This window comes from Anolis carolinensis, chromosome 3 (genome assembly GCF_035594765.1).
Source record: "Anolis carolinensis isolate JA03-04 chromosome 3, rAnoCar3.1.pri, whole genome shotgun sequence".
Classification (NCBI taxonomy): Eukaryota; Metazoa; Chordata; class Lepidosauria; order Squamata; family Dactyloidae; genus Anolis; species Anolis carolinensis.
Window position 1 is genome coordinate 208,476,061 of NC_085843.1, and position 25,978 is coordinate 208,502,038.

The window sequence follows — 25,978 nt, forward strand, 5'->3', positions numbered from 1 at the left end:
CAGCATAACACTATACTATGAGAATATAAACTCTTCAACCTAAAATGTAAAAAATGTCCCAGAAAATCCTGCGCACTGGCTCATGTTTTTGAATCCATTTGTTCTGTGTCTCTTTCTCCCTCTCAAATGAAAATAGGCCTGTCGACTCTAAATCCATCTGGCTCTAGCAGAGGGAAAGAAAGAAAGAGCAGGAAGTCCATTTTTGGCAACAATCCTGGAAGACTGAGCCCTGGGGAGCCAGCAATACTTGCCAAGGCATCTGGAAAAGGTAAAGTGGGGATCTTCCCTTACCAATCGCAGGGAATGGCTCCGTAATCCAGCACATAATACCAGACCTGCCAGTTTAAGATCAAACACATTGCTACACACACGCACTGCGTGCCGAAGTTTGGCATAATTTTCCATTAGCAATGCCACTATTACAATGGCTTCATTAGAAAGAATGGATCTACTGTAAAGTAATGAACTGCTGGAAGAGTGTTTGATGACTAGAAACAGAACTGCAGTCATTTTAAGTTTTATTCATTTGGAAAGCTACATTTTGGGCCAAATTTTTAAAATTTCTTACGAGATTGGTTTATGTGTGCAAGGTGTGCATACTTACAAAAAAAAACCCTTGTGATTTCAGTGGAGGGTTAATATTTTATTTAATTCTGGGAAGATGTTAGTGGAAAAGGAAGATGAGCAAACCTAGACATATGTATCCCTTGCTCATTTAAAAGACCTTTTAGTCTTTTCATAAAGGAAATCGTAAAATGAAAATATTTTTTAGTTGCATCTCCAAAAACAGTATAATACCCTAATAAAAAAATTAATTTCCAAAAAAGAGACAAATTTTTGTATGGAATAGCCAATGTGAGCCATGGTAAAGAGATTGGTAGTGACTTGTTGATTCCTGCTCAATAATAATAATAATAATAATAATAATAATAATAATAATAATAATAATAACAACAACAACAACAACAACAACAACAACAACTGCAAAAGGCCACCCTACTGGGATCTGCGTGCATCATCCAAAAATACATCACACAGTCCCAAACGCTTGGGAAGTGTTCGACTTGTGATTTTGTGATACGAAATCCAGCATATCTATCTTGTTTGCTGTGTCATACAATGTCGTTGTGTCAATAATAAAATAATAATAATAATAATAATAATAACAACAACAACAACTTTATTTATATTCTTCTCTATCTCCCCGGGGGACTCAGGGCAGATTACAGAACACACATATGCTAAGCATTCAATGCTGTTACACAATTAAGAAGGACAGACAATACATTAACAGAGGTAAAGGCATTTCCCATCTTATTTCCGGTATCTTGGAGGTTGTGCTCGACTCCGACTACAGTGGGGATGCTGTCGCTCCATGTTCCATGCTGAGGAGTTTTTTGTAGTCTCATCTTCCCGACTGATGTCCTTAAGGGTGGCTTTTATTACCTCCTCGCTAAAAGCAGTACCTATTTATCTCCTCGCATTTCTGCTTTCAATCTGCTAGGTGGGCAGGTGAGCTGGGGCTGATGGCAGGTGCTCAACCCAGACTCGAACTGTTGACCTTTCAATCGGCAGGATTTTTTCTGCAGCACAGCGGTTTAGCTCGCTGTGCAAAGCCCAGCCCCTTTCCATCTACCATTAAATTTTTGATATAATTACCATTAACTTTTTGTTAAGAAATAAAATCTAGTTAAATGGCAGATAAGGCAGAGAATAGTTCATTTGATTCAAAGATAAGATGGGGTGAAAAAGATAATTCCAGTTTTTAGGCCACCTTCTATACTGCCATATAGAATCCAGATCTGCTTTGAAGTGGATTATATGGCTATTTAGACTCATATAATCCAGTTCAAAGCAGACAATGTGGATTATTTGATTTGATAATCTGGATTATATGGCAGTGTAGAGGGGCCCTGTGTCTGTAATGAGGGCTAAATCCAGTATTCAGTCTATGTAGCATAGCCGCACTGAAATGGGTAGTTAGTCATCATGGCTAACTTCAATTCTATTGATTTAAGTGGGTTAGAGTTAGGTTGGATTTAGTCCTGTTATTCATTTCTGCTGTTTTACTGACATACAGTTTCTTTGGACTGGTATCCATGGGTTTATTCATCCACAGCTGACAAAATATACCCTGTCAGTGTATTTCCTAGGCCATCACTTCAATAGGGTTCACTATTCATGGTTAGCGCATCCAAACAAAGTCTAGGAATTTATTCCCACAGGTACATGGGTACAAATGTCCATGCATTATTTTATTTTTTAAAATCTACGTCATTTATATAACAAACCCTTGTGCTGCTGAATCTGCTGACCTGAAAGTTAGCAGTTTGAATCTGTGAGATGGGGATGAGCTCCCACCTGTCAGCCCTAGCTCCTTGCCAACCTAGCAATTTAAAAACATGCAAATGTGAGTAGATAAATAGGTACCGCTTCTGCGGGAAAAGGCAAAGAGATGCTCCAAGCAGTCTTGCCAGCCACATGACCAGGAGTTAATGTCGCTGGCTACGCAGCTTGAAAATGGGGAAAGAGCACCTCCCAGAACCAGAAATGAGCACCGCCTCCAAAGCTGGAAATGAAAAGGAGGAGCATTTGCATTTGTTTGTGTTTGTGTGTATATTGTTTAAAGGCATTGAACGTTTACTTACGTAAATGCTTCAATCCACTCTGTGTCCCCTAGGGGAGAAGGGCGGAATATAAATAAAGTGTATTTCTATTCCTCCTTTCCTCCATCACAAGACTCAGGAAGCATACACATTTGGACTCTGAGTTAGACCCATATCTCTTTAGTTTCTACAAAATTGTTGTATCACATGCCTTTCTGTCATACTCTAAAATATACTTTCTCCCATCCTTCATGACAGCCATGGAAAAATGCTTGAATAGATTGTAGGTTTTTATCATACTGTAGAATAGACTATCTCAATCAAGTGCTAGCCTGATTTCACATGGCCTACTATTTAACAAGGAGCCCCGGTGGCGAAGTATGTTAAAGCACTGAGCTGCTGAACTTGCAGACCGAAAGGTCCCAGGTTCAAATCCCGGGAGCAGAGTGAGCGCCCGCTGTTAGCTCCAGCCTCTGCCAACCTAACAGTTCGAAAACATGCCAATGTGAGTAGATCAATAGGTACCGCTCCGGGAAGGTGACGGCGCTCCACGCAGTCATGCCAGCCACATGACCTTGGAGGTGTCTACGGACAATGCCGGCTCTTCGGCTTAGAAATTGAGATGAGCACCAACCCCCAGAGTTGGTCACAACTGGACTTAATGTCAGGGGAAACCTTTACCTTTACCTTTTACTATTTAGCATGTTGCACTTCTTGTAGATTAATAGAAAACAGGAAAATGAAACAGGATTCTGCATGTATGATTTGAAAATACCATTCATTTTCCAGGCGCCTTTGACAGTGCACGGCAGAACTGGGAAGAAGCTTGTCCTCCTACTTTTAGCCCTACAACTTCTCTCAGTTCTATAATCAGGACTCCTCGATGTTACCATATCTCCTCTTTGAATGAAAATGCCGCCAAGCGCTTATGCAGGCGATACTCTCAGAAGCTGATCCAGCACACCACTTGCCAGCTGTTGAGAACATACCCGGCTGCTACGCGCATTGATTCCTCCAATCCTCACCCACTTCTCTTCTGGCTTCACGGAGTACAGCTAGTGGCACTGAACTATCAAACGGATGGTACGGGCACTCTAATTCTTCAGTAGTTTAATATATATATATCAACACTGAACATTACAAAATGCATTGTCTGTTTTTAATGACATCTTGTGTGGCTATGCTTATATCATTAGATCATTAATATAAATTACGGTAATATAAAATGGAACTGGCACCCTTCCTTGAGGAATGGTCCTGAAAAATCCATTTTCTATACAAAATAAGCCAAGTATCCCATGCTTACAACAAGCATTGCTTGTCACCAAACAAACAGATTTGCATTGGGGGACATACATGGATAGAGGGAAATTCAGCAGCCCAGTGTTTAGACATTTACACTTGCACTGCTAATCATAGCAAGGAGAGCAATATAACTCTGTCTGGAATATTACTAAATATGGGCCCGTTTATTTATTTTATTTTTGTTGTTTTTATCTTTTAAAGGTAAAGAGATTATTTGGTTTGATGAAAAAGTGTGTGTTTGTTAGAACTTAAATTGAAAGCATTCATTACTTGAGAGATATTATTGGTTGAATGTTTAGATTTTTACTTTTGCAGGTGCCCTTGCTTGTTATGAAATCAATTTTATAAAACGGACACAATGTAACAATTTTTAAAAAATAAACTCTGTTTCTAATGGGTTGTTTCCTTCCTGATCTAAAGAATATAAATCTTGAAATCCTGTAGATCTTCCCTTGCACCTGAATGCAGCAATGTTTGAATCAAATGGTGGCTGTGGATACGTTCTGAAGCCTCCTGTCTTGTGGGACAGGAATTGCCCGATGTACCAACATTTTTGTCCTTTGGAAAGAGATTTAGACAATATGGAACCAGCTATTTATTCATTAACAGTAAGTAAAACCTAATAATGTATTTGACTATAAACCAAAATAGTACATACTTGGGCAGCTCAGAGGGGAGTCTTTTCAGTACAGTGGAACCTCTACTTAAGAGCATCCCAACTTAAGAGCATTTTGAGTTAAGAGCTAACGCCAGAGGGAGCGCTAGTGCAAGAGTACAGGGCTTTAGGGCATCAAGGGCGCAGCTTCCATGCCTCATACACTTGTCCGATTTCTGAGATTGCTGTCTGCTTTGCTATTGTCCGCTTTGAGGAACTTTGAGTTAGTCAATTTTGTGTGGTTGTTTGATTTCATGAAAAGAGAGCGCAAGAGAGGGAGGGAGGCTAGAATGAGGACAGTATGAAGAAAATGATGCTTCTGCTTCTTTGCTTTATGCTTCCTTGCCGAAACTTTGTGATTCTACCACTGTGGCACAAGTTGATCTTTCTTTTTTATTGTTCCATGTGAATGTGCATTTATACATTATTTGTTATTTATAAAGTACATTTTCTTATTTAAAAACACGTAACCAAAATGGGGAGCTGGGGGGGCGGTGGAATAGATTAATAGCATTTCGATGCACTTCACTGGGAAAATTCACTTTGAGATAAGCATTTTGAGTTAAGAGCACAATCAAGGAACAGATTAAACTCTTAAGTCAAGGTATCACTGTATTCCTGGGCACTGAATTTGACTGTATTCCAGATACAGTGTTCCCTCACTTATTGCGGGGGTTATGTTCCAGGACCACCCGCAATAAGTGAAAATCCACAAAGTAGGGACACTATATTTATTTTTATATTTATACCTTATATTAGTAGTTAGGTGGCCTTTCTCTCCTTCACAAGCCCATTTGGCACTGTAGTTGTTTTAGTTTGGTGAGGCGGGCCCCAGCAATTTGGCAGAGAAGGCTTTAAACCTGCAACTCCTAGGATTCCCAGGGAGCCAATGAAGCCTTCCCAGAAGAGGGGACGGGGTGAGAGCGCATGTGCGAAAGGCAGGCACCGCCACTGCCTAGTCCTCGTGAGTTGCTTTGTGTTAATTGGTTAGTTTGATAGATAGATACCACTTTTGATTGGATAGTGTTAAGGTCCAAGGCATTCTGAGAGTGCCTTGGACCACAAAAAAAAAACCTGCGAAACAGCGAGGGAGTGAAAAGTGAACAGCGAAGTAATGAGGGAACACTGTACTTTGTTTTATGTTCTGTTATAGTCGTTAATATATTTTTCCCTTATAAACTGTCTTGTTATATTTTGCAATAAAGATTATCTGTAATTTTAGTAAGTTATTAATGCTGCCATGTGATCTTTGGTTTATATTGGGACTCCTACAATTATAGATGGGAACGAGCGACAAAAAAGATTTTAATGAACTTGTCAAAGGCTTTCATGGCCAGAAACACTGGGTTGCTGTGAGTTTTTCAGGCTGTAACCATGTTACCATACTGCTACCATGTTCCAGTAGCATTCCCTCCTGACTTTTTGCCTGCTCGGCCACAGATGTAGGCAAAACGTCAGGAGAAAATGCTACTGGAGCATTGCCATACCGCCCGAAAAACTCACAGCAACCAATTTTAATGAACTGTTTCAAAACTTTGTGCTGTTACAGAGATGCATGTATAGAGACAGATTTCAGACACCAAGCTTTCTATTTTGATGTGTGGAGGGAAAGGGACATCTGTTGTCAAAACATAATGGAAGCTTTCCACTTGGGTGCTTGCCAGAAGGAGCTGCTGTTCAGTATCACAATTATCAAGTAGCAAATTACAAGATCACTGTTTCAGTTCTGTGTATGTATGGATGTGCTACTATTTGTTGTTGTTGAACAGCCGGAAAGCTGTTACCGTGTTTCCCCGAAAATAAGACAGTGTCTTATATTAATTTTTGCTCCCAAAGATGCTCTAGGTCTTATTTTCAGGGGATGTCTTATTTTTCCATGAAGAATTCACATTTATTGTTGAACAAAAAAATGAACATTTATTATATACTGTACAGTAGTTGTCATCATAAACCAGCATTACCAGACAAACTGAATCCTATCAAGAATTTATTGTTACTATCAATATTTCCATGTACAACACTTTATGGTTTGTACATTTACCGATCCTGCATGCTCTGGTGTTGTTTTCGGTGGGTATGCTTCCAAACAATAACGTTGCTAGGTCTTAATTTCAGGGGAGGCCTTATATTTAGCAATTCCGCAAAACCTCTACTAGGTCTTATTTTCTGGGGATGTCTTATTTTAGGGGAAACAGGGTAGGAATTGTGGGAGTTGAAGTCCAAAATACCTGGAGGGCCGAAGTTTGCCCACGCCTGAGCTACAGTGTACTTCTGAAACCCAATATTCCTTAATCCATTTGTTCTCTAAAGCACAAGCATTTTTCTGCTTGTGAAAGATAATTTATTTCAAACCCCCCACTGCATTATCACCCTCTGCCCTTGTTTTGTGTTCCAGATTGTGTCTGGGCAGAACGTTTGTCCCAGCAATAGCACAGGAAGTCCATGCATTGAAGTGGATGTGCTTGGGATGCCTCTGGATAGCTGCCATTTCCGGACGAAGCCCATTCATCGCAATACTCTCAATCCCATGTGGAATGAGCAGTTCCTATTCCGGATCCACTTTGAGGATCTGGTATTCCTTCGCTTTGCAGTTGTTGAAAACAATTCCTCAGCTGTCATGGCTCAAAGAATCATCCCACTGAAGGCTCTGAAGAGAGGTAAAATAAATGTCTTATATGGGACTATGGTGCTCTGCATTTAGGGGCTAATCACACAGAGCACATGAAGCATGCATGACTGGATCTTTCTTTCCCTTGCTCCCAAACATCCCTCAATGTTTTATTAATTGTGATGTAATGTACTCAGTGGTTTCCTGCTCTGCTCAAATTCCAGAGTCTGAGAAATGTCAAATCATACATTGCTTTTTTCAGTATATGATTATATAAAATTCAGCTCACAGCAAGCAAAGCTTGAAGTGCCATGTGGCTGTAAAGAATTTAGAGTTTAGAGAGGCAAACATGCAGACTTCAATCTTTATAATTACATTTATTTACAAAAACAATATCTACATTTCTTAATAGGAAAGAACGGGGTCCTGGCTATTCTATAACTCCATCTCTTCTAGGGTTCAAAAGAGAGCGAAAAATCTCCAAGCACACATCTCTCCTGACACACAAGTAGAGAGGTCTCAATACATATAGCACACACTTAGATGCAAAAGTAGAAGTGAGGAGTAAAGGCTTGCAGTAGAAAATTATGCATTCTAGAAAACCAATCAGAATGAGAGCAGAAAAAGAGAGAAGAAATAGATGCATTCCAACTGTCATACAGGAGACATGGGGCAAGGGAATCCCTCAGCCTATTCTACTCATTGAGGACTGCAGACTTGGGCAGTGTGGGGTTGAATTCCAACAGGTATGTCTGTGTGATTATATTTCAGAACTTTCTGAACTTAATACATCAGACAGATTAAATTGCAGACTTGTGGAGAAGGTAGTAAAGTTTCCTTCCAACATGTAGACTTCTGACAAAATAATTTTAGAATGGCTTTTACTGTGACCTTCAACGTGATTTGGGGATGTTCGGCTCGAAGTGTACATTCATAAGTCCTTCTTGTCTCTTGTAGAACTTATCTGGATCAAGGCAATATATGGCAGGGCTTTATATTACAAGCTCAGTAAACAACTGCTGTTATATCCTGCTTTGCATGATATACCATCTTTGATTCTACCTTTTCCTCCTTTATCTATAATTATGTGTTATTTCAGGCTACAGACATCTCCAGCTACGAAGCCTGCACAATGAAGCACTAGAAATCTCAAGTTTGTTCATTAACAGCCGAAGAATGGAAGAAAACTCTTCTGGAATTGCTATTCCTTCTTCTTTGGTAAGTAAGCTATAATGGATTTGCCAGTGGAATTCTGGTCAAGATTTTACCTCTTGTTTAACTTGTTTAAATGCCAAAATCATAACTGGTGAGATACTAATGCCACACTTGTAAAATGACTTTCAAAGGCTGGTAAAATTTAGTGTCATTTGTCATGGTCAAAATTAAGATTATATTATTTTCATTCTGATTAATAGACAATTTTGCTAGGAAGGCAAAAAGGTTTATGTAATACTAGCTTGGATACCCGGCATTGCTTGGGTTATTTGGGAAAAAAATCAATTTTTTGGTTGTACAAAATGCATAAGGTTGTGGGTGAACTATAACTGACATCATGCCAGGTTAACCCCCAGAAATTGCATCAGTACTTAAAGTTTGTTATGTTGGGCAAGTTTGCTCTAGAAGCGTTAGTGGTGGGGTTCAGTGTGCTCGCTGTCTGTAGGATAAACTAGAACTCCCACTATAGTGAGTCAGTCCCCTCAAACCCCTCCAGTAGTAATGAGGGTTCTGTGTGCCAAGTTTGGGCCCGGTCCATCATCGGTGGAGGTCACGGTTTCTCTGGTTATGGGTGAACTACAACTCCCGGAAAGAAGGTCAGTTCCCCCCAAACCCCTCCGGGAATCAAACTTCGGCATATCAGGTATTTGTGCCAAGTGTGGTCCATATCCATTGTTGTTTGGGTTCACAGTGCTCTTAGGATGTAGGTCAACTACCACTTCCCCAAATCAAGGTGAAGAGCTCCAGTATTTTTTGATGGTCATGGGGGTTCTGTGTGCCAAGTTTAGTCCATTTCCATCTTTGATGGAGTTCAGAGTGCTCATTGATTTCAGGTGAACTATAAATCCCAGGACCTAGAATTCCAAAATGTCCAGACTAATTCCCCTCAAAACCCACCAATATTCAAATTTGGGCATATCGGGTATGCCAAGTTGGGTCCACATCCATCATTGTTTGGGTTCATAATGCATTCTGGATGTAGGTGAACTACAAGTCCTATAAATCCCTCCAAAGATCTCCAGTATTTTTTCTTGGTGGAGTCAATCCCCCAAACTCCTCCAGTATGTTTAGTCGCTCCTCAGTTCTCCTTTGTTTGTTATTCAGACAGAGTTGGAAAGAATAGGAAAGGGTTAACGGAGAGGCAGTGGGTGTGGTCATGCAAATTCCATACCAATGGAGGGAGTAAGGAATCCTGGGATGCCTGCCTGTGGTGGAGGAAAAACATAAAATCTAGGATGAAATAGTCCCCAAATCCTTGGGTGGTGGGCTGTAGTATTTGAGGAGGACATTGGCAGGGTTTGAGCGACATGTTCATGGTGGTCATTATAACCTGCAGTGTCAGTAGAAGGAGTGCCTTTGGAGGGTTCTCAGCACTTCAACTATAGCTCTTTGTGACTGTCTGTGTAGGTGGACACCTCTGCCACATACACACATACAGATTTTCACTAGCTCTAGATTTTTAGATGTGGTTTTCTTTATTTTTTATGGGCAAGCAGATGAAGATTGGTATACTGCATATATTCTGTATCATTAGAGCTGGTGAGGAAAAACTGGTACCATTGTTGGAATCGGTGGGTCAAATATAACCAGAAACAGGTCTAACATTTGAGGGACCAAAATGTGTGTTGGCCAGTGTTATTTGATACATATTAGCAAGTTTCTTTTTGGCAACCTAATGAGTTGTAAACCAACCTTATGCCTCCTTACATCGTTTTGGTAATCCCAGAGGCTGTCATTCCCTCCCTCTCTAACCAAATGCCCCACTGGATGTACTTTAGATCCACTGCAATTTCTCATGGCCATTCTGTGGCTGATAGAGAGCAGGGGAATGACTGGGACATGTTCTGGTTAGGATGCTGTGAGAGAGCCGATGTGATGATGTGGTTGAGTGTGGTTGAGACCTCATCACATTGCTCTTTGACTCTGTCCTAGGACACTTCCAGGACAGAGCTCAATAGAGCCTGTTATATGACTCAGAGCAACTTCCAGTGAGGCTCCGTCTTGGCTCCATCCTAGGACAGAAACCTAAGAACACAGGAGGCTTCCCGTGTTCTCATGCAATAAGCCAGGGGAAGGTGAGGGGGGAAGCTAGGTAGCGACATTTCCCCCCGTCAGATGGGGAAGAGAGCGATGCGGGGCATGGGATGATGGTTTATCCCACTGCCCACCGGATGCCACACTGTTCCCTGCCTTGAGGACCTCAATATGATGAGGTCCTTTGATTAGGACTCCCAAGAATCCAGGGTTTGAGTCTCCACTGGACTGTAGAAAAACCACTTGGTGATCTTAGTCATGTCACACTTTGCTAACCTCATAGGAAGGACATTTCAAACCCCTTCTGGAAAAAGCTTGCCAAAATTAATCCCATGGTAGGTTCACCTTTGGGTCACCATCACCCAGAAATGACATGAAGTCACACAACAGGAAGAAAGGCAACAACACCATGTACCCAGATACAAATGATTACATCATGAGCTGAGATTTGCCAGAGTCCTCCAGAGTTCACAGCAGATGATTTAATAATTGTGCATCTGCTTACAGGAACGTGGCCAGATACGTCCCCAGTCACCCTCTCCCCTCCATCAGCCATAGAATAGCTGTGAAGGTGCTAAAGTTGGTCCACACTAAGTCTGAAAGTAGTGAATAGTCAGCTGTAGCTCAGTTCTTCATGTAGAATTACAATGTTTCACTGTGCCATAAGGGATTTCAACCTATGTGCGATTTTGTCTGCAAATACATCACTGCTCAACCTTCATAATTGTGTCCAGCATTTTGTGTAAAGAACCTTCATAACTCAACTTGGAACCTGAAATTAAGCAACACAAATAATTTCCCACCTTTTTTTCAATGAAGATGACTCAGTAGTCAGTAATCTCCTTTTTAATAGTTAAAGGCATAGTCCATCCCAGTAAAAACAAAGTTGTGCATATAATATAGAGCTCTTTTCCATACCAAGTCGCTCTTCTTTTTTCAGGATTGTCTTGCCTCTTGAGCAGACTGTTCATATTAGTCAAATCATGCTCAGAACTGTGATATTGGCACAAATTGTTCCAAAAATGTGTATATTAAGCCAAGTGGTGTAGGAAAGTGATTTTGTTTTAAAAAATGAAACTTTATAAATATCTCATCATAGCTCAAACCAAATGGAAGATTAGAAAAATGAGAAATCAAACTTGCTAGATGTGTCTATCCCTGTACTCACTCTAAAGGGGCTCATTTTCTTATTGTTTTTTCTTTCTTGCTTGCAGGCAATTAAATTTGTCTTTCTCCAGTCTGTTGGAGCTCTGCCAGTTCTCTATGAGTTATCAATTTGAAAAAGTTATTCATCCCCACTAATTTGAACTAATTCAGTTTATTGCCTTCTGTCTTTTCTTCATCCTAATTTATTTTTATTACTGTGCCTGAGTCATTGCTTATTTTATTTAGAAAGACTGAATCAAAGTAGCTGTTGAGTATCTCAGCCTTTCTATTATCCAGTAGTCAAAGACCAGCCCTTGCTTTCAGATACTGTCATAGAAACTTATCCCACAGGCTTTTCTGACTTATCTTTTTGATTGTTGAACCTTAGTTGTATCCTTAAAGCACTGCCATTTAAAATCCAGATTATCTGCTTTGAACTGAATTATATGGCAGTGTAGACTCCTATAATCCAGTTCAAAGCAGATAATGTCAATTATCTGCTTTGGTAATCTGTATTTTATGGCAGTGTATAAGGGGCCTAAGAGACATCTAATATGGAGGCTATTTTAAGACATTGGCTGAAGTCACTCATCAGGAAACATACAACAATGTAGCTACAACTGATCCGAAAATATCTTTTAAACTATAAGGTAAAGATAAAGGTTTCCCCTGATGTTAAGTCCAGTCATGTCTGACTCTGGGGAGTGGTGCTCATCGCCATTTCTAAGCCGAAGAGCCAGCATTGTCCGTAGACGCCTCCTAGGTAATGTGGCCAACATGACTGCATGGAGCAGTTACCTTTCCGCCAGGGCAATACCTATTGATTTACTCACACTTGCATGTTTTTGAACTGATAGGTTGGCAGAAGCTGGGGCTAACAGCAGGAGCTCTCCCTGCTCTGCAATTTGAACCTCTGGCTTTCTGATCAGCAAGTTCAGCAGGTCAGCAGTTTAACCCACTGCGCCACCGCTGCCTCATCATGCAACCCCTCAAAAGATTCCCAAGGCTTTGGAAAGCTGGAAAACGAGCAATGGTAACAGGGCATGCAACAGGATAAGGCCCAACACTTTGGATATCTTATTTAACATCTGGAAAGAAACTTAGCCCCGTTCTACACTGCCATAGAATCCAGATTATCAAAGCAGATAATCCACATTATCTGCTTTGAACTGGATTATATGAGTCTACACAGCCATATAATCTAGTTCAAAACAGATAATCTGGATTTTATATGGCAGTGTAGAAGGGGCCCTAGAGGAGATTCACCACTTCCTTGGTGCTGTCTGCTTACATTCTTGCCGGATGGGTTAGATTGCTAGAGCTTATTTAATATGAAAAAACACTTTCAGAATAAAACATTCAGTAAATAATGACTCTTCTTTTGAACAGCGGTTTAGCACACCTGAGAGGAGGTCGGCTGCTCTCTACAAAGTTACCATACATGGAGTCCCAGGTCCAGAACCTTTTACACTTTTTACTATTAGGCAAGGAACCACAGTTGCTCAGCTTCTGCATCAAGTAAGTTTACACATTTCAGCTGTCCAGGTCTTGGATTTTTGGTATTTATTTATTTTTTTACAATATTTATAGTCCGCCCTTCTGACTTCAAAGGGGACTCAGGGCGGATCACAGAACATTCATATGCAGCAAACATTCAATGCCATGTATACACAGACAAGACAGATAATTGTACATAGAAAGAGGTATATATAGGCTTTCCCCATTTTCGGCATCTTGGAGGTTTGTGCTCGGTTCCATCCACTGGAGGTGTTGTTTCTCCATCTCACTGCTGATGAGCTTTGTTCATAAACTTCCCCTTTGGTTGAATTGCCAGCATTTTCTGGCATTTCCTTATGGATGCCTTAAAATACTTCCCTGCTTTTAAGCGGTACCTATTTATCTACTCACATTTTTCTTTCAAGCCGCTAGGTTGGCGGAAGCTGGGCTAAAAGCCAGGAGCTCACTCTGACTCCTGGCTTCGAACTGTCAACCTTTGGATTGACAAGATTTACTGCAGCTGATGATTTAACTTGCTATGCTAAAGCATGGTAATGTAGTGATGCAAGAAATACCTTTGCACAGTAGGTGATAAGAATAAAAAGTCAGCTGATGTTAAAGGGTGCATATGGGTGACATTCTTCAATCTTTCTTGGTCTAAATTCCATCACTATAATTCTGATTTTTAATCCGTTTTAGAGAACCAGCAAAACTCAAGTATTAGGACTGGATATTATAAATTAAATTTTAATGAATGTGATCTATAACACTATGTAACAAAATTTGAAAAATGTTCTGTTCTTGTTTTGAAAGTGTTGTTTTCTGTTTAATTCTGCGGTATTTACTTCAAAAGTAGTTGTTCTCCTCCAGAAACTTCGTTTTTGTGGCTAACAAACTATGTTGATTTGGTTGAGCCACTGTGATATTCATTGAAAAACTATAGCAAAAAGTGCTATAGCAAGATGTTCGCAGTTTAATAAACTTTCCCCATGTTTTTATGATAGAACCATTTGGGAAATGACATTCATAACCCAGGAATAAAAATCGTGTTATGTAGTGTCTGTCATGTTTGTTAAATGAGAACATCTCGTTCTTGTACTTTAGCCCCCTTTCTCCTCCAAGGCTGTCATAGACATGCATGCATCTTTCAACACCAAATTGTATCTTCAGACACTTAAGGGTGCTGTTCCTAATACTACAGTATCACCAGAGGAATATATGATATTTATTAAAATTATATTTATATATCACTTCTCCACCTCCTCCACTGTCGCCAGAATAGTTGGGTTGCTGTGAGTTTTGCAGGGTGTATGACCATGTTTCAGAAGCATTCTCTCCTGACGTTTCACCCACATCTATGGCAGGCATCCTCAGGGATTGTGAGGTCTGTTGGAAATTTGGCAAGTGGGGTTTTATATATCTGTGGAATATCCAGAGCGGGAGAAAGAACTCTTGTCTGTTTGACAAGAGAATGCTTCTGGAACATGGCCATACAGCCCGGAAAACTCACAGCAACCCAGTGATTCCGGCCATGAAAGCCTTCACCAACATATTGTCCCCAGAATAGTAAGCAAGAAAACTGTAATACTAAAACAGAAGGAAACAAAATTGACTCAAACAGTTCTGAAAGACAGAGCTATGGGGAAAAGTAGATTTCGAAATCCAAGGCATGCTTCTAAGAAGCTCAACAAGGAGGAAATAAGCCCGTCTTCCCTTGGAAGGGAGTTCCACAATTGGGGTGCTGCTATTGGAGAAGCCCTATCTCATCTTTATAATGCCAGTCAAACCTTTCAGGTATAGAATGATACAGATCCCCCAGTGCAGATTGAAAGGGCATTTCACAAGGCTGGCCATAAAGATTTTGCTGGTATTGTTGATCTAATGTTTTGCTTGGACAGTATGTTCTGCATTAAAATTATAGTTTCTGTCACGAAAGGGACCTTCTGAATGATGGGCCAGGCTGGCTGCCCTTGTCACAAGCGCCTGGCCTTTGTACATAATTTCTTTTTCTCAAACATCGTTGAAACGCAGAATAAAAGCTAAAAGGGCGAAGTTCATAAGTGGAAAAAATCTCCAGCTGATTATCTCAACAGAGGCTGTTGTTCCATCAGTGGGAAAATGTTCTACTGTCTTGGGATTGTGAATAAAGGGTCTGACTAAGTAGATCCGACAGCCATGAGATTAAATAGCATTTGACTTTGAAATAGTCCACTACTCTGAGAGTAAATAGCCCCTGGAAAGGCATCCAAAATGGATAGTTAATACAGCAAAAACATGTTTTACTGTGTGCTACATAAACCACTAATAAAGGCTTTTTGTTGTCACCACGATCAGGTTACTAAGCATGCAGCCTTCTGCCATTCTAATTATTATCATGGTTCTGCCTTAGATTTTGGTTGCCACAAAAAGCATTGGAACGTATCCTGCAGATTATTTCTTGATGGAGGAGAAGTGCTTTATATCCAAAGAAAGGAATGAATACAGGAAACCACCGTTCCAGAGACTCCTTGGCCCCGAGGAGGAGATTGTCCAGCTCCTGAATAGCTGGTTCCCAGAAGAAGGTTATGTTGGAAGGATCCTCTTTAAAACACGCGAGGAAGTGAGTATTTGCCTTGACATCTATTGCTTGCTGATACTATCAGGAGGATGACAAAAAGAACACATTAATGCTTGGCTCAGTGGAACTTATCCTTGTTGACAAAGAGCAGTAAGAAAGGAAGTAATTCAGAGCAGCCTGGCAGTAGTAGTAGAATAGATATTTGTGTACTGTTTAATGCATGTCTTTATGGATGAGATACTGCAAGACGCTTCTGGTGTGAGAGAATTGGCCGTCAACAGAGACGTTGCCCAGGAAATGCCTGGATGTGCTACCATCCTGCTGGGAGGTTTCACTCATGTTCCCACAAGCTAGAGCTGACAGATGGGAGCTCGACCTGTCTCGAACCGGCAACTTTCAGGTCAGCAACCCATCCTTCAGGTCAGCATTTCAGTCAGCACAAGGTTTTAATCAATTGTACCACCACAGCTCTATGAAGCGACTTGCAGTGTGTTCTCAAGTCACTTCTGACATGATTTTAAAAAATGGACGAGATCCAGTGAGCATACTCCTGGAGCCTAAGAGAGTGTCTGCATTGCACAATTATATCAGTTGGGTACAGGTTGAACATCCCTTATCTGAAATGCTTGGGACCAGAAGCGTTTTGGATTTTGGAATTTCTGTATTTATATGTGAGATGTCTTGGAATTGGGACCCTGGTCTAAACATGGAATTCACTTACATTTTCTTCTAATGCACACATAGCTTCAAGGTAATTTCATGCCCAATATTTTAAATAATTTTGTGCATGAAACAAAGTTTTGTGTACGTTGAACCATTAAAAAGCTAAGGAGTCACACTTGGATGAGTTTGGAATATTTCAGATTTTGGATATTCAAATAGGGAGTAAGGGAAATTACATTTTCCCCTTAAAAAATGTAACAGCCCCCTTGTCAATATTCTTTTCGGAAACACAGTGACTTTCTTTTTCATGTTTTTTCCAGAACTTGAACGGGAGAAATCTCTTTCAGGAAGAGAAGGAAGATGCTGTTGCTAGCTCTGAGGATGACAGTTTCTTTGTCCAAGTGCATGACGTTTCCCCAGAACAGCCGCGAACAGTTATCAAAGCTCCCCGCTTCAGCACAGCCCAGGATGTTATCCAGCAGGTAGGGGACACTGCTTCCGGACAGCCATGCCCTAAGCCAGCGGTTCTCTAAGTGTGCTCCGGACAGCCCTTGGGGCTCCGTGACGCATGCTGAGGGGCTCTGTTGTTTTCATCCTCCCCCTTCCCCTCCAAGCTTTTCCTCCTCTTTCCTGCTCCTCCCACTGCCTCATTTGCCCCCAAAAGCCTTTCCCCATCGCCTTCCTTGCTTCCAAAACCCCATTTCCCTCCCACTGCGCAGAGGGTGCTTTGATTGTGCTTTTCCTGCATGGCAGAAGGGGGTTGGACTGGATGCCCCTTCTGCAAATAATAATAATAACAACAATAAATTATTATTTATTTATTTTCAGTATTTATATTCCGCCCTTCTCACCCTGAAGGGGACTCAGGGCAAATCACATTGCACACATATAAGGCAGACATTCAGTGCCATAACGTAGAACAGAGACAGAGACAGACGCAGGCACGGGCTTGGTCAGAGTGATTTGTTGCAGTTGGCTGCTAACCAGCCTGCGCCACAGCCTGGCCTAATAATAATAAAATAAATTATTATTATTATTATTATTATTGTTATTATTATTATATTCCACACTTCTCCTCAAGGGGACTCAGAGCAGATTACAATATAGACACACAGGCAAACATTTAATGCCTAGTTACAGTGGCATACAGTGAGACACAAATACACAAAGGCAAAGACTTCTCCTTTCATTTCCCACACTGGAGGAGTTGCTCTTCTCCATTTTCAAGCCACGGAGCCTGTGTTGTCCATAGACACCTCCTGGCTGTGAGGCTGGCAAGGCTGCTTGGAGCATCTTTTTGCCTTTTCCTGTCGAAGCAGTACCTATTTATCTACTCACATTTGCATGTTTTCAAACTGCTAGATTGGCAGGAGCTGGGGCTAACCGTGGGAGCTCACCCTATCTCTCACAGGTCAGCAGTTCATCAGCATAAGAGTTTAACCCATTGTGCCACTGCATTATCAACAGTCAGTTCACACACATACTCTCCATTCATCTGCCACTGGTCTGTCCCATCTGTCAAATTTTAATACACAATGTGTCAAAAAGTTTACCCATGCTATACATTATATATAATATAATATATAAACATTTCTTGGGTCTCCACAAGAAACTTTTGCTTCAAAAAAGGCTCTGTGGCTGAAAACGTTTGAGAACACCTGTCTTAAGTACACACTGGCAATGTGGAAGGTCCATAAAAGATCGATGTTCTTTCTGTATAAAGCAGCAGGCATGTATCCATCCGCAGGGACCTCCATAGGATTTTCCTAGAGGTTCCTGCAGATGCCTGCGGTTGTGTTTTCAGCTGGAGGAAAATAGTTGGATGTTTGTTTGCTGTCCCCTCTACCCTCCATCAGCAGGAAATGGTTTGATTTGGGGGAATGCCACTGGGAAAATGGGAGTGTTGGTCTATTGGATAGGAGACTATTACACTATGTAACAAAATTAGAAAAAAATCTGCTCCTGGTTTGAAAGTGTTATTTTCTGTTTAATTGTGCGGTACTGTTTTTGAAAGTCGTTCTACCTCAGAAACTTTGTTTTTGTGGCTACCACAAACTAGGTTGAATTGGTTGAGACTTTGAAAAACTAGAGCAAAATGTGCTGCAGCAGGTCCAGCCAAAACAGTTTTTGAAGTTTAATAAATTTTTCCCATGCTTTGGTAGAACCAATTCGGAAATGACATTTATAACCCAGGGACAAAGAACATGTTACATAGTTTAACTATGTCCCTCCTGGTTCAGGATCTTGGCTAATGTAAAATAGATTAAAAACAATTTCTGGAAAAAATTAAATCAAAAGCTATACATAACAATATTGTTTGACTACTTACTGGAAGTTCAGAAAACATAAAGCCAGTCACATACATTATTTGTTTTAGCCTCTTGTGGCTTATTATGTTATGCAAGCATCCAGTCCCATAGTCGATGACCAAGCAGGTGGGAGGATATGAACTATTGTTCTCAAAAGTAACTTTTCCAAGTGTTTTCTAGTCCCACAGGTTTTGCCTTGTATTCTGTTTAGGACTCTAGTGGTTGTTACAGAGAAGTATCAAATTTGTTGTCCAGAATCACTGGGATGCTGTGAGTTTTCCAGGCTGTATGGCCATGTTCCAGAAGCATTCTCTCCTGATGTTTCACCCACATCTATGGCAAGCATCCTCAGAGGTTGTGAGGTCTTACATAGACTTTATGTAAGACCAAATACTCCTACAGTACTGTGAGCAATCCCAATCCAAGTGACCTCACAACCTCTGAGGATGCCTGCCAGAAATGTGGGTGAAATGTCAGGAGACAATGCTTCTGGAACATGGCTATACAGCCCGGAAAACTCATAGCAACCAAGTATCAATTTGTTCATTCATTCATTCTGTATATTCTTCAGCTTGCGTTAGATAAGATTTGCCTAATGAATAAATGGAATTTTGGTTTTGCCTCAATTTTATTTTCTCAAATAGACTTTATGCAAGGCCAAATACTCCTACAGTATTCTGAGCAATCCCAACCCAAGTGATTATGTGCTCTTGGAGGAAGTGACGAAAGAGTCAACAAGCAAAAAATCTTCTGCATCCAAAACATCTCAGAGGATTCTTTCTGATCAAGAATGTGTGTTTCAGGCTCAGAACAAGTGGAAGGGAGCTGGGAAATTTATCCTTAAACTTAAAGAACAAGTTCAAGTAAGTAAATTACTGAAGACTTCTGATAAGCTTTACCATTTTCTTGTTCAGTAAAAGCCTATGGCATGACTGAAACCCAAGATTTTACTGAAAGCCAGCAGAGGAGTGTTGTACATGCCCTGAGAAAATTGAAATATCTGATGAGGTTTAGTGCCTTCAATCTTGAGCTAAGTCTTGGGTGCCCATGACACAAAAGTTAATTAAAAGTGGGTTTATGTTGAAGAAAAAGCTGAAAATCAATACCCTAGAGATTGCTGGCTACCGGAGAGGGAGAGTGGGTGTGTTCGGGCACAATTTGAGTCAGCATTTATCTGGGAGCTTTCCCATGGCTGCCCTAGAATCATAGAATAATAGAGTTGGAAGAGACCTCATGGGCCATCCAGTCCAACCCCCTGCCAAGAAGCAGGAAATCGCATTCAAAGCACCCCCAACAGATGGCCATCCAGCCTGTCAAATGATCAGATATTGGACCACTAGAAAGTTGAAACAATAACAACCTCCAGTCGTGGTAGCGGAATTTCTCTTTGCTAATTGTGATCAAGTCAATTTTGACTTATGGTGAATTTATGAATGAAAGACCTCCAAGTCACTTTATCAGCATCGCTGTGCAGTTCATGCGAGCTCAAGGCTGTGGCTTTCTTAATTGAGTCTATTGCAGCCATTCTTTTCTTCCTGGATTCCACTTTATTGATCATTCTTGCGTTTCTGACAGTGGTTTCAGTTCAATTATTTTGACTTCTAGAGAGAGTTCAGACTAGATTTGCTCTAAAACTGATTTATTTTATAATTTTGGTTGTCTTTGGCATCTGCAGAACTGTCTCCTAGAACATTGCTTCTTAAACTGTGGGCTCCAATAACCCCTGTATGTTTGGGTCCCGGCAAAACTGGCAGAAGTGAAACTCTTCCAAATGCTACCTAGTGGCTGTTATCAGAAAATGTTTGATTTTTATACCTTTTTATATCCCTATACACCTGGGTTCATGTAAAAGCTTCTCAGGTGGAAGGAGGTCATGAGTGGAAAAATTTTCAGAACCTGTTTTCTAGAACACATTTCAAATGAGTCGATTCTCTTCCTTTGAGCTTTCTTCACTGTCCAGCTTTTGCAACCATACATAGAAGTCATAAGTACAACAACAGCAACTACAAAATCCCAGTCTGAATACTTCAGGTTGGATGACGAAGGTATTCCCGGTGTTTATGCTGGAAAAGAGCCCCTTGTGGCACCATGGATTAAACCCTTGTACCAACAGGACTGCTGACCAAAAAGTCGGCAATTTGAATCTGGGGAACGGGGTGAACCCCCGTCTGTCAGCTCCAGCTTCCCATGTGGGAACATGAGAGAAGCCTCCCACAGGATGGTAAAACATCTGGGCATCCCCTGGGCAACGTCTCTGTAGATGGCCAATTCTCTCACAACAGAAGCGCCTTGCAGTTTCTCAAGTTGCTCCTGACATGAAAAAAATGCTGGAAAAGGTGGTCCCGGCAGGCGAACTCTTTTTCAGACCCTGCAAAGGCTGCACAAATTATCCCTGCCCTCCCTTCAAAAAGTCTAACCATAATTGCCATGGCAACAGAAGGAATAGCCCAGCAGAAAAGTGCAGTGGAGCATTAGGTTCTTTCTACCCGATGTAGTATCTCAGCCACAACATTCTTTCTTTATCTATGTGTGCATGTTGTGTTTCTGATGTGTGTAAGTATAGTCATAAATAAGCATGGCATACCCTAAATGATCTCTGATTGCTGGATAGTCTGTAAATAAAATAAACCAAATAACAAGCTGATAACATCCTTACTATTTCTATTGCTTTGTTTGATTTGATTTGTAGACAGGCCGAGATGACAAAAGGAAAGGCATTTCATTTGCTAATGAACTTAAGAAATTAACTAAATCAAGTAAGCAGTACAGAGGCTTTATCACTTCGCCTCTTCAAACATCTTCAGAAAGTCTCCCAAGTAAAGATGACAAGACGGCTTGCGGTTTGACTTTCAGTGACACTATGGAGTAACCTGCAGTTTTGTTTTCAGGTAGGCGATGATTTGAAGCATTTTAACCCAGGATCTTGGGTTAAGGCCATCAACCCTGGTAATTGATTTATGTGATATTCACTCTCAATTGTTTCAAGGAGAACCTTTCTCTGAATTATGTAATACTTTTTCAATTTCCATTGTTATAAGACAATTTGAGACTTATTTGGGTTAGAGCGAGAGGTTGGATTTACTGTGAATATTCTTGGATGAGTGGAGAAGCAAGATCATGATGTATGGTTTTATCCTCACATGCCAGCAGTTTAAGAGAAATGATACCCATTCGCTTACTCCCCCCCCCCCCACACAAATACTAAATGCTCACCTCTTGAAAAGAAACCCTGACAAAGAGCTGATTTGTCCACTTTTCAGAATCTCAGATGAAACTTAGACCCCTTCTACACTGTCCTTATATCCCAGGATCTGATCCCAGGTTATCTGCTTTGAACTGGATTATATGAGGCTGCGCTGCCACATAATCTGGAATAAGATAATCTGGGATCAGATCCTGGGATATAAGGACAGTGTAGAAGGGGTCTTTGAATCATAGAATTGGAAGAGATTACAAGGGCCACCCAGTCCAACCTATTCTGCCATGCAGAACACAAAATCAAAGCACCCCTGACAGATGGTCATCCAGCCTCTGCTTAGCAAACATCTCCAGAGGAGATTCCATCACATTCCAAGGATGCAGCATATTCAACTGCCAACAGATCACTCAGAAAGTTCTCTTTTCCTACAGTTTAAATCCATTTCTTCGTGCCCTAGTCTCCACAACACTAGAAAACAAGCTCGCCCTCTCCGCAATGTGACATCCTTTCAGATATTTAAACATGGCTGTTATGCCCCAGCCTTCTTTTCTCCAAAATAAACATACCCAGTTCCACCAGCCATTCCTTGTAAGGCTTGGTTTCCAAACCTTTGATGTTTGATTGCCCTCCTTTGGATACGTTCCAGCTTGTCAGCATCCTTCTTGAATAGTAGTGCCCAGAACTGGACACAATATTCTAGGTGAGGTCTGACCAAACCAGAATAGAATAGGACTAGGACTTCCCTCGATCTAGACCTAGCATGAGCAAACTTTTTCCTCCGTGGGTGTGAGGAAAAGCTCCACGGGCCTCATCCAGCCTACAGGCCTTTGTTTACCCATACCTAATCTAGACACTATACTTCTGTTGATGCAGCCTATAATTGCATTGGCTTCTTTAGTTGCCGCATCACACTGTTGGCTCAGCTTGTGGTCTACTGAGACTCCTAGATCCCCTGGACTGTTTTCAAGCCAGGTGTCACCCATCTTATATCTGTGTGTTTCATTTTTATTGCCTAAGTGTACACCATACATTCCTCCCTGTTGAAATTTGTGTTGTTTGACCCTTACATTTTTTCCCTCCTAATTCCAGGGAGTTACAAAGAATAGAGGAAAAGCCGCACTAAAGAGAAGCTGAGAATACGACGAAGACGTATCCATACCTTTGCCCACTAACTCTGAGCTGTCTTTTATTTGTAACTGGACCATATCTAAATAAGACACAGGCCTTGAATCGGAGTGAGAAGTTGCTGGTAGGCTAGTGGATGGATCAGGAGGGGATTGGCGCCCCACTTCGGTGCCACCCTGAAGCTGTTTGTTGGCAACAAGAGCCGGTTCTGTCAGCGATCAAAGAGAAGTCGTGGGCTCGAGACTTTGCTAAGACGCCCTGGCATCTTTTGGAAAGATTCCTTCTGTCTTTACATTCACTCCTTTGGGCAGGAGAACAAAAGCAAGCACCTTAGATTGTCCTTAACAAACAGCACCCAACCTTTTTCAGAATAGAAGATTTGGGTGATGCATCTTAAGGGAAGACGAAGGTTGAGGATGTTCTGGTGTGTGTTCTGTAAATATGATGCACTTTGGAAAGTTCTAAGTAGATATAGGTACATTGTAACTCAAAGATTTGAATATGGTGAATGTGTCTTCTTAATAATGTTAGTGTACAGTAGTCAGTATACGTATTTTGGTAGTGGGGCTTATGTTGATAAATTTAGGAACCAGATTTTGTCATGCAATGTATCTTAGTGTTTCTGTTCAAAACAACACTATTATTATTTATTTAAATATCCCAAGGTATGTGCCACTGTACAATGTATTTATCATGCCTTGCTTTAGAGAATTCTATATATCTTTATAGAACAAAAATCTACTTATTTCTCAGTTTAGAGGAGAAGTGTTTAATTTTATTGAGAAGTATATTCAGGAAACACAATCTGTATGCTTCATATCTCAGCAGTAGAGCAATATTAAAAGTGTTTTGAGAGAGAGAGAGAGAAAAATAAATGAGAGCTTTACTTCCGAGTGTATAATAATACTCTCAAAATAATGTCATAGTAAAAGTCTGTTTTGAAAACACTTTCACTCGTTGCTGTAGAGGGTTGTCTTATTTAAAGAAAGAAAAAACCTTTAAACTTAGAAAGCAGACAAGACAATTCAATTTCATTTTTGGTATAAAATTTTGCTGTTTCTGTTTACATAGAAGTACTTGTAAAAATCTGTATATGTTTGCAAAATCAAGGCTTTGGTTGTTTTTATAAGGGCTGTTAGTACTGGCTGTAACTTCTCTGCTTTTTGTTAATATCCTGTTAAGATAATTTAACATTACACCTATAAAGCATGCAAAAATTAAATGATCTCTGTGGTTCTCTTACTTTTATTAATTACTAACTTACATGCCTGGTGTCGCCTAGATGTCGGGAGGGGCCACTGGTACCTCTGCTTTCATCCCTTCTCTTTCCCTGCCCTCATGCCTTTTCCCCTTTCCTTCCCTTTTCCTCCCTCCTTTCTCCGGCTCTGAGAGGGTCTATTTCACAATGTCTCCATGGCAAAAAGGCTCTCTTTGTGGCTCTTCCTTCCTCCCTTCACCTCATACACGGCAACTTTCTTTCAGAGTAACATGAGGGCCACTTCACCTAGGATTGCCTTTGTGGTACAGTCAAACATGTATCATTTTTTTTCTGACATGGGTACTTGTATTATTTTTATTTTTATTCAGTACTAGCTTGGGTACACAGTGTTGCCCGGGTTATTTGAAAAAGTCAGTATTTAATTGTACAAAATCTTTACGTACAGTGCTCCATGAAGTCATGCCGACCACATTACCTTGGAGGTGTCTACAGACAACACCGGCTCTTTTGCTTAGAAATGGAGATGAGCACCAACCTCCAGAGTCGGACACAACTAGGCTTAACATCAGGGGAAAACCTTACCTTTACCTACAAAATGTATAAGGTTGTAGGTAAACTACAATTCAGATCATGCCAGGTTAACCCCGAGAAACTCCCAAGTTTGTTATGTTGGCCAAGTTTTGCTCTGGATGCATCATGGTTGGGGTTCAGTGTGCTCCCTGGCTGTAGGGTAAACTGCAACTCCCACTATGTTGAGTCATATAAAAGAGAGAACAGGATTAAGTGTGCAATCATCAATTGAGAGGCAGTCCGATTGCAATGAATAGGATCCACTTCTAAGCAGGCATGTCTGGGATTTTTCTCTACCCCTTCAACACAGGTTTTATGGATCCTTCAGCAACAGTAGTGCACCTGCTATCCACCAGACTCCCATTGTGTGAATAAATCAAGAAAGGACTATTTACTTCATTAAGTTCAAAGAAAGAGGGATTCTGAAAAAACAGTTTGAACCTGAATGGAATGTCAAGTCCTAATCAGATTGGAGAACCTACAAAGCTTAATTCTCACTGCTTAACAAAACGTACTGTCCACTCCGCATATTAAAAAGACCCTTCACGTCAAAGAGGGAGCCGTAGGAGGCCATCATCAAGGGAAGAAAACAAATGTTGCTAATTATTTTAAACTGAGATAAAAATTTTTGGAGTTGAAGTAGAAGGGAAGTCAAGAAATAAATCCAGAAAAGATAATTGTTTATTTATATTTGGCCCCAGGAAATGGTCGAGAAATAGTTTCTTGCCAGAAAGGAGAAAGGATATTTACTGGAGCCACTGGAAAAGAAACACAGCTGTAGTGTGGGAGTTGACATACATATATGAAAACAGTGCCCTCTTCAGGGGAATGCTGGGTTGGAATTGGTTTGCCATCAAAACTTGGCTTATATTTCTTCATCCTTTAGCCAAGAAAATGCAAACTACAACTAAGAGCTGTATGTGTATCTCCTAGCTATCTAATTTTGGTCCGCCCTGGTTAGAATTGGAATGAAAGATTGCTAATGTAGACCAGATACATTTCAAAGGAAGGAACTGGAAAACCTGCCTCTTGCTGAAGGAAATCCAATTTGAAGGGTCACTTTAACAGGCAATTTGGAGAGACGTAGACACCGCACATGCCTTCAATATAGCAACAACCTAAAGCTATACAACTACAAATAATCTTAATGTTTGTGTATCTTAATAAAGGGAACCAATAAAGGCACACTTTAAATTTAATGACTGCTGAAGCTCCATATCAATGGGAAATACATTCCAAGATCTCTTGTTAATACCCAAGACTATGGATA

At 40.7% G+C, this 25,978-nt stretch overlaps 2 protein-coding genes across 7 annotated transcripts in view; one reads left to right on the top strand and one right to left on the bottom strand.

Annotated features, from left to right (window-relative positions):
• plce1 (phospholipase C epsilon 1) overlaps positions 1-24,141 on the top strand; it is a 245,765-nt gene extending 221,624 nt beyond the window's left edge. For 4 of the 6 annotated variants that reach the window (XM_008115322.3, XM_062976166.1, XM_008115321.3 and 1 more), the window contains 11 exons: positions 137-268; positions 3,396-3,689; positions 4,356-4,519; positions 6,962-7,223; positions 8,274-8,392; positions 12,959-13,087; positions 15,456-15,665; positions 16,607-16,768; positions 19,240-19,458; positions 21,285-21,483; positions 22,884-24,141. In XM_008115322.3, the coding sequence (XP_008113529.2) occupies positions 137-268; positions 3,396-3,689; positions 4,356-4,519; positions 6,962-7,223; positions 8,274-8,392; positions 12,959-13,087; positions 15,456-15,665; positions 16,607-16,768; positions 19,240-19,458; positions 21,285-21,464 (1,871 nt within the window). In that variant the 3' untranslated portion in view covers positions 21,465-21,483; positions 22,884-24,141. Of the gene's footprint in view, positions 1-136; positions 269-3,395; positions 3,690-4,355; positions 4,520-6,961; positions 7,224-8,273; positions 8,393-12,958; positions 13,088-15,455; positions 15,666-16,606; positions 16,769-19,239; positions 19,459-21,284; positions 21,542-22,883 lie in introns of all 6 variants that reach the window. The other 2 variants (XM_062976167.1, XM_062976168.1) reach the window with 2 other exon arrangements.
• The window catches only part of noc3l (NOC3 like DNA replication regulator), a 39,747-nt gene continuing 26,726 nt past the window's right edge, over positions 12,958-25,978 (bottom strand). The window contains exon 22 of the transcript XR_010004598.1: positions 12,958-15,701. The gene's annotated coding sequence lies outside the window, so the exon portion shown is untranslated. The remainder of the gene's footprint in view (positions 15,702-25,978) is intronic.